The sequence below is a fragment of the Pseudochaenichthys georgianus genome, chromosome 1 (assembly GCF_902827115.2).
Source record: "Pseudochaenichthys georgianus chromosome 1, fPseGeo1.2, whole genome shotgun sequence".
Lineage (NCBI taxonomy): Eukaryota > Metazoa > Chordata > Actinopteri > Perciformes > Channichthyidae > Pseudochaenichthys > Pseudochaenichthys georgianus.
In genome coordinates, this window is record NC_047503.1 from 27,287,853 (window position 1) to 27,297,235 (window position 9,383).

At 36.9% G+C, this 9,383-nt stretch overlaps 1 protein-coding gene across 1 annotated transcript; it reads left to right on the forward strand.

Annotated features, from left to right (window-relative positions):
• The first annotated feature begins 1,438 nt into the window (after positions 1-1,438).
• LOC117452567 (uncharacterized) lies at positions 1,439-8,605 on the forward strand. The gene is made up of 7 exons (XM_071204031.1): positions 1,439-1,473; positions 1,617-2,009; positions 2,439-2,501; positions 2,630-2,679; positions 2,764-2,879; positions 4,666-4,717; positions 8,549-8,605. The coding sequence occupies exons 2-7, from the start codon at positions 1,664-1,666 to the stop codon at positions 8,603-8,605; spliced, it is 684 nt and encodes a 227-aa protein (XP_071060132.1). The 5' UTR covers positions 1,439-1,473; positions 1,617-1,663.
• Positions 8,606-9,383: the final 778 nt, after the last annotated feature.

Below are 9,383 nucleotides of genomic sequence, written 5' to 3' on the forward strand. Positions count from 1 at the left end.
GTGAAATTATATTGATATGTTTTCAAGCCCAGTTGTCTAGTATGTAGACCGAGTGTATCTGGAGTGGGGCCAATAGTGTCATCTGTCTGTCCCGGTTTTGTGAGGCCTCAATGTTTGGTCAGCAGACGTATTTGAATAAAAGCCACTAACACATAGATCCATAGATCAGTAGAATATGAGTGATGCAATAGTGGGTTGGTGGCTTTACAAAAAGTCAATTCAATTAGATTATTGTGATGGAAAGAGGTGAACTTTGCCTGTAAAGTATTTTTCAGATTTGTGTATTTTAATGTTCAAAAGGTCTTTATTTTCCTCATACTGCCTGTGCTGCAGCACCTCTTTTCACCCTCTGTCTGAAACCAGAGCCCAGTCTGCTCTGATTGGTTAGCTGGCCGGGTCTGTTGTGATTGGTCAACCTCTTAGAAATGTCCCGCCCCTTAGCCTTACACGTCCAATGTGTTGGAGCGCTAGGAAATAGAAGCGCGAGTGTTATATAGTGATGTTGCTATGTCGCGAAATTAAACAAAATAGTCCAGTTGAGTGAATGGAGGTAAAGCCTCTAGCCACAGATTGTCATGGCAGATCTCAAATGGAACAATGTATTTGGTACTACAAAAGATGGATTGTTACATTTTGTTGTTAAATTATATTATTGGAGGTAAAATCAATATTGAATTATTTCTGAAGTTCCCTGTTTAATATAATTGATTAGCTAAAAATAAACAATTTTTTTTACTGATGTCTAGAAAATGTCTAAACTGTGTAAAACTGGCCCCCATAGAGACTGGTTGTGATGATGATGGGATTATAGATGCTGAAGATTTGGATTTAGTAAAGAGTGGACTCCTGATGAGGGCCTCAGCAATACACTTATAATGACAGATGAGGACAAGAGAAGAGAACTATAGTTTACATAAAATATAAAAGTGTTTGTGAATTATTTCAAAGAGCCTCTAGACTTTGGAAGAGCATGCTACTTATTTTTCTTCTAAATAAAGTCTTAAAAGAAGAGGATGTGGTTGAGGTTGAGTTTGATTAGCAATTACAAAATCAGTAAATGCTTTTATGATAGATTTTTGAATAGCCATACAATGTATTTGCTTTTGCTTTTGCTTTAGCTACTGTGCACTGTAAAGCCAAGCATTGATTTCATTTGAGGCACTACTGCATGTTTTTTCTATGCTGAAATCTTTGGTAACACCTCTGTTATACGCTAGGGTTTATCTTATTGTAGCCCTATATCTCATGTAGAGATCACATCAAAGCCAAGAATACCACATATATTTTGACCAATAGAAAACAAGAACAGAAAAAAAAATTCCACTTAAACCTACCAATCGCTACCTTTACTTCCTTTAACGGAAAATTCTGCGCAGGACGTGATATCTGTGAGAAAAACCTGGTTTGGTGTCTTTACCTCTTGGTCATCATCACACATGGATGGGCCGCACATTTTCATTTATGTTCTCTTAGGTAAATCTTTTGATCCAATTTTTATATTTCCATTTGTAAATTAATGTATCTTGACATTAGCATTCTTGTTTGTTTGGTAGGACCCTGAAACTGCTGTAACTCAAAACACTTTTTACACTGAGCACTTTGTGTTTGTTTTCCAGGAGTTGTATCCTTCAGTCATGGTTGGACCTCTGGATCAGAGTTGGAGATGACAGTCAGACCAGGAGACAACATCACTCTCTATTGTGACTGCAATTCATCAACCGGAGTATACATCCTGTGGTACAGGAACTGCTCTCATGAGAACCAGCCTTCTCTTGTCCTTAATAGAATTGCAAGGAGGAAAAAAAACTATTCTCAGAATCCTCTACCTCGTTTCCACTTTGTGAAAAGCTCTTCCTCTGAGTCCTATGACCTGCTGATCATTAACATCACTGAGACCGATGAAGGGCTCTACTACTGTGGAACTGAAACGTTTAAGGTGGAGAAAAACGAACAAATTACTTCCGCACATATTTACACACATGGAAACATCTCAACAAGGATCCATGTCAGTAAGTATGCTGTTCTTGTTTTTGTGCCTGCAAGACCTATGTCCGACTGCAGTGAATGTAATCAATTGGCTTAATGATTATTATACAGTACTGAAATAGTGTACAACAAAAAGGTTTGGGATGATTCTACATTTCAAATAAGATAGACAGGCTCAAGCTAAATGAAAGGTTGGACATTGCATTTTCTGGAATAAGCTGAAAACTGATAAACCAGACACATTGGTCAAATAAGAATGGCTATTTCTTTAAAATGCAACTCTGCAATTAAAATAAAAAATATATATTTCTGTTATGTTGTATTCATTGTTTTAATTAAGCGAATCAACTGACTTCTTTATGTTTAAGACTCCAGTGAGCATCATCCCAAGGAAAGTAAGTTAACGGGAGACTGTAGAGTGTGCTGGATGCTGCTGTTCTCTCTGTGTCCAGCTGTTGCTGCTCTGTCCTCTCTCCTCTCCTCTCTCCTGGTGTATCACCTCTGTAAGAAAGAAGGTAACTAATGTTTTTACTTCTAAAGTTTAACTTGTAATGTCAGACTTATCAGTGATAATCAATGTATTCCCTTAATGTACAGTTTGAGTTTGTGTCATGCTATAATGATGATGTATTGATTTCCGCAGCTAAAGAACCTCAAACTGATCAGCAAACAGCTCAAACAAGACTAAATCAGGTAGGTGTAACAGCAAGATATAATTTATCATGACAATGAATCAGAACATGATCATTATTCTAAACAACAAATGTCACATTTAAGGATGAAGATGTGTGTTATGCTGCACTGGAAATACGTCCGGCATCAAAGAGACCAAAGAGGACGACAACCCAGAGTTCTGACTTCAGCACCTATTCTGCCATCAACACTTCGAGGATGTAAAGACTTGCAAGACAGTTACTAAACAAGATCACAAACAAACCAAAATTGTATGCTATTTTTCCAGGATAAGTAGAGACCATTATGCCGCTTATCGTTCCCATTTAAAGCCGAGCAACAGTCAGCATTATCTATGACTGATGTGTATAAAAAGCTGTATGCATAAAGTCATTTTTTTTAAGGTGAAAGCAGTTATGCCTTCAAAAGTTGATACTAAACTATATTTCTAATTTCCTGAAACCACTTAAAAAAGATAACTATAAAGAAAAACCTTGAGACAGAAATCTTGTTTGTTGGTGTTGATTACAATTCAGCTTCAGATTCACTCTTTTGATTGAAATCGATCCGTAACATTTCATAACGTCCAAGATGGCTGCTCGTGTGTAACAAACAAGTATTGCGGTTTTCAGGCAATTTCCTGTTTTTATCTCAAGTTACCCATCATTCCCAATCCTCCTCCAGTAAAGTCGGATACAATTCCAAATATGTGTTAAGTTAGGGCTCATTCTTCTAAAGAGAATAAAATGTATTTTGTATACATAATTTAAAAGCCACAATGGCTACTGTTTGAATCAGGCAAGTTATTTAAGGATGGTCTACCACACAGTCTCCTAGAATAGCATGATAACAATGACAGCCAAGCCGACCTCAACCACATCACGTAGGTAACACCTGGTATTCAGTTAGTATCGCAGGAAACTCACAGTGACAAACATCCCCTCATGCGACTATAGTTTCACTGCCCAAATTAAATTGTACAAGTTGAGAAGAATTAAACTATACTTAATAAAAGACACAAGCACAAACCACTGACAACAGGAAAGGTTCTGGGTGACCAGTTTTTGCCCTTAATGCGGAGCATGTTGATCCACATTGACAATGCCTGGACTATAATCATTATGTTATGTTATAATACAGTATTTATCCACATTCATGGTAATATTTGTACTGTATATTCAACAAAAAAACAAAAAATGTCTTCATATTAATAATAATAATAAATCATATGTGTCCGAAAGGGAGTAGGAGGAAGCAAATGCTTATTAATTCCCACCCCTTACTTGATCAATGATTGTCCTTTAAATCATTATGCAAGTTATTCCTACATACATTTACATTTATACATACATATACAATCATTTCTCATCTTCAATCACCTTTCTTCATTCTCATATTTTTCCAAAAAGGTGTTTCTGTACAGTACATCCTTTTAAACTGAATTATGCTTGTGCTTTGTTTGAACTCCTGCTCCAAACCATTCCATAAAATCACCCCACAGATTGTTAAACTCATACTTCTCAGAGTTGTTCTGACCTTGAGTTGTTGTAGATTTCCTCTCAAATTATACCCACCCTCTCTGTCTATGAACAATGTTTTTAATTTCCTAGGAAGTAGATTATGTCTTGCTCTGTACATGATTTTTGCCGTTTTAAATTTAACCAGATCAATGAACTTCAATATGTGTGACTTCAAAAATAATACATTAGTGTGTTCAAGATATACAATATTATTGATAACTCTTATAGCCCTTTTTTGTAATGTGCATAACGGCTGTAGGTTGGTTTTGTACGTGTTTCCCCAAATCACCACACAGTAAATCAGATATGGCAATATTAGTGTGTTATATAGAGTATGCAATGAGTTGTAGTCCAGAATGTATCTGGCTTTTCCCAATATTGCGATAGTTTTAGCCAGTTTTGCTTTTACATGATTGATATGAGGTTTCCAGCTGATTTTGTGGTCTAAAACCACACCAAGGAACTTAATTTCATATACTCTTTCTAGACTACTGCAACTCCCTCCTGGCTGGTCTACCTGCATGTGCCATCCGACCTCTGCAGCTCATCCAGAATGCAGCGGCTCGTCTGGTCTTCAACCTTCCAAAATTCTCCCACACCACGCCGCTCCTCCGCTCCCTTCACTGGCTTCCGGTAACTGCTAGAATCCACTTCAAGACACTGGTACTTGCGTACCATGCTGCGAATGGATCTGGCCCTTCCTACATCCAGGACATGGTTAAACCGTACACCCCAGCACGTGCACTTCGCTCTGCATCAGCCAAACGACTCGCTGCACCCTCGCTGCGAGGGGGACCCAAGTTCCCATCAGCAAAAACACGTGGATTTGTTATCCTGGCTCCAAAATGGTGGAATGAGCTCCCCATTGAAATCAGGACCGCAGAAAGCTTACACACCTTCCGGCGCAGACTGAAAACTCATCTCTTTCGACTCCACTTCGAGCGATAGAATGACTAACAAATAACTGCTAACAGAGCACTTATATACTAATAAAGGACTGGCTTATCTAAAGCCAGTTGAGTAGCACTTGAAACGATTGGCTCTTTGAAACCTGATGTTCTTATATGATTCTGTTTTCTTCAAGGTTGTGTCTTCCTGGTCGAATGTACTTATTGTAAGTCGCTTTGGATAAAAGCGTCAGCTAAATGCAATGTAATGTAATGTAATGTAATGTGTATGTTATCTAGTATTAATTGTATCCAGTACTCAAGTTGTAAAAAAAAATCAGGGGGGATGGTGGATTTTATCATATGGGGACATAATTTGTGCTGATAACCCGCCGAGGGTGGGAGACCAACCAGCATAAAGATAATTATTATACTCCTAAAACAACATGCATGTTATGGATGTTCAGATACTCCTTTCATTGCTCTTGACCAAGGCACCTCAGAATTAGAGTCGGTCCCCGGGCTGCCATGGCTGCTAACCACTAACATTTAGGGTCAAATGCAAAGGACAATTAGTGCAAAATCTTTTTTTCACTTTAATTTAAAGGGGGGGAGGGGATACAAAAATGTGGTTATAATGGAAGTATATGGTACAAATCTTGTAGGTTAACAGTCCCTCATTTATTATTCAGATGGATCAACTGATTATACTAATAATAAAGTCAAAATAGTTTTTAGAATATTGAATTATAGTGTATTTTTTCAAAAATGTAGTTACTGGTATACGATCAAAACTGGTATCTAAAGGGTTACATTTGTATCGTAATTAATTAAATCATTATGTAAATTCTTCATGAAAAATTTGAGGGAAAAAATTAGAAAAATATTGATCCGTCATCATTTTATTGCAGTTCAAATACAAATATTTTATGTTAACATTCCCAATGTTACTTTTTTTAACAGGGCATTAAGTGCAAATTGAAATTGTTTACAAAATATGAAAATATATTAAAAGATTATACAGATAATACAAAATAGGACCAATGTTGTCAATGGCTGCCTACTCCACTCTCCCCCATCTCATAGAAGTTTCCAAAGATATTCATAATCATGCTTTTTGGTCTCAATTTGTCTGGCTCTTGCTTTCGGATTGTTAGCTAAGCAATGGCTTTGAAGCCAAGTCTTGACATATACATCTGGTCTGAACTTGTTCAGTGGAGGGCCAACACACTTAATGAAAAGCAAGGCTGACATGCTTTTTACCTCTAGGGAGCTTCTAGTTGTGGTTAAAATGTTCATCTGACTAAACCCACGTTCACACTCAGCTGTGGAGATGACCAGAGTGTTCACTGCTTGAAGGAGGGGTTTCAGCTCTTCTGGTGCTGGTGGTATAATTTCATCAACAGTTTTGAGTCTTACCAGCTAGCTAACATGAGAGAAAAACGTATAACTCCAAACTAAGTTGTTATTGCTGCGTATGTCCATAGATTCCACCTTTGGTGACTAAAGTAGTGAGTAATAACTAAGATTACTGACTCTTGACTTACCTGAAATGTTATTTTTAGTATTTTTAAATATGAAGTCCCTCAGATCGCGTTGTCCTCCTGGTCGCTTGGCCATTGTGATGACCGTGTGATGACCGCTTCTGGCATCGATCAAACATGCGCATCACGGCGCTCTGGCGCCCTCTAGGGCACTCGCATAGTATAGCGTCAGTGCCTTGGTAAAAATGTCATTGCGTGTGTGCGTGATCCCTCGCCCACAGTACTTTACTCAAAATGCGCAAAATTTATGTTGAAATAGCAGTAATACCAGTGCCACGTTCATTGATAAAATTACATAAGGGATGGAAAGGGGGAATGGCAGTTTTAGAAGGGGGATGATTTTGACCGTTTTTATTTCAGGGGGGATGCCATCCCCCTTCATCCCCCCTCAACTCGAGTACTGAGTATCTGTGGATTTGTTTTATGTTTTCCAAATAACATAATCTTTGTTTTGCTTATATTTAATGATAATGTGTTTGTGTCAAACCAATGTTTTACTTTAATCATTTCTGCTGTTATCACTTCCATTAGCTCTTTCAAATTGTCACCGGAACAAAAAATATTAGTGTCATCTGCAAATAAAAATAAATTTCAATATATTTGATACTCTGCAAATGTCGTTGATGTATATTATGAACAGCTTTGGACCCAACACGGACCCCTGAGGTACTCCACAAGTTATGTTCATGTATTCTGATTTATGTTCACCAATTTCAACAAATTGTTGTCTGTTGCTTAAATAATCTCTCACCCAGTTTAATCCCACCCCTCTGATGCCATACCGTTCCATTTTTATCAGTAAAATATTGTGATCTATGGTGTCAAATGCTTTTTGTAAGTCTATAAATATTCCCACTGCTTGTTTTTTATTGTCCATGCAGTTTGCTAATTCCATTAGTGCCATAGATGTTGATCTATCTTTCCTGAATCCATATTGACTGTCGTGCAAAAGCTGATGTGACTTTTACTACAACACATTTCTCTTCAAAAGAGTTCCCAATCAATCAAAAGAAATGATTACAATAAAAACGCCTTTACTTTACATCTTATGTGACATTATCAAATACTGGAACTTGAAATAAATATGATGTATTTAATGACAGAGCCTATAGCAGACCATAATAACGACAATAACAATAAATGCATAATCCACTTAACTACTTAGGACTGTTGACACTGTTAGTGGCATGGACCACACCAAAGTGTATTTAAATGAATTTGGTGAAAAAGCATATTGTATATTTATTATTTTCTTCTTAACATAATGGATGTCTGTTTTATTTTCTTCCGCAATTTAAACTACAATTTAAACTTGATCAGATGTGCACATTGGAGTATACAAAAAACCACCTGTTGTTATGGAATGCATAGCCTGTGAGCTAGTTGAGGCAGTCAACTCGAGGTACAATGACACACACATGTGACGTGCCTTACCCCTTCATACCACCAATCAAAAACATTCTCCTAAATCTGGTGCTCTATTTTACCTGCAATACTTGCCATCTCTCCCTCTGCATCGCCAATGCTGCTGCTGCACTGCTTCTGCACAACTGCTGCTTTTCTGCCCCAGCATCGATCTCTAGGCTCCGGGGGAAAGTTATTTAATCATCATTCCTCTTATTCCATGCAAAAATATCCAGGAGAGTGATGATGCTGGTGCCTAGATGCCTTACTATATGGTGCTGTAAATAAACATTTCAAATGTGAGTGTCTGACTGAAATACAGATTGGCTTCCGATTCACATTTTGACCGAATTCGACCTGTTACAATTTATAATGGATTTTATGATTATATCTCTCCAGACACAACATTTGTTTTCAGACAATTTCCTGTTCTATCTCAAACTGCTATCAGCCCCCACATACCGTTCACCAGTGGTCTCAGACAATTCAAAATACACTTTACAGGAAACCCACATACATCCCCTCACACGCTCAGCATGCAGACAGACTGAAGCTGCAGACGAGTGGCCTGCTGAAGGTGTTGGTGGAATAGAGTTAATAAAGTTTTTCTTAAATGTGCAACACTTTGCTCACATGGTAGAAATTCCCACAAGCTTGAAAACAGTAGTCAGTGGTTTGGTTAGATGATGATATTTATGTATATCTACAGTCAAGCTAAGCATCTGCAGCCACCTCAGCTACGTTTAGAAGTACAGGTCATATGAAATGATTTAAACATTTTTATTTCAAAGCCAACTTTTTGAAATAAAATAATTTAATAAAATATATTGTTCTCTGTCCTTTGTCTTTGACTGATGGATGTGCCAACATAATATCTGCATTATTTTGTCTTAACATAATTGCTGTGAGAATGCTAAATGTTTAATGTAACATTTGATATATATTTTAAGGTATTTCTGAGCTTTCGTCACAAACCATGTTTTAGTCTAAATTATATAATGAATGTGTTTTGTTATTTAGCTTGTTACACAATATAAAAACTTGTAAACATATAAAATATGACATGAAAATAATGTTATTTTTGTACATGTGTTTTTTAAATATTTGTTATGTGTATGCTTTTAAAAGTCATCAACAGTAGCATAGTTTTCGAAGCATATATAACATTTAATTTCATGTACATAATGTTGTATGTGGTTGCCAATTTCTTTTTTGAATATATTTGGCAACATGGTATTAATCAAGATATTAATCTTGAACAATGAAATGAAATGCTTTGTATCTTATTGAGCTACCACTTACAAATCCATACACCATGTTGTCCAGTATGTAAACTCAGTGTATCTGGAGTGGGGAAAATTGTGTCATCT

Bases quoted from the DNA above. Each gene is read 5' to 3' on its own strand.
- LOC117452567 (XM_071204031.1), top strand. From the start codon at position 1,664: ATGACAGTCAGACCAGGAGACAACATCACTCTCTATTGTGACTGCAAT. The intron at 2,010-2,438 runs GTAAGTATGCTG...CTCTGTGTCCAG, and splicing joins CTCAACAAGGATCCATGTCA to CTGTTGCTGCTCTGTCCTCT. The intron at 2,680-2,763 runs GTAGGTGTAACA...GTCACATTTAAG, and splicing joins CTCAAACAAGACTAAATCAG to GATGAAGATGTGTGTTATGC.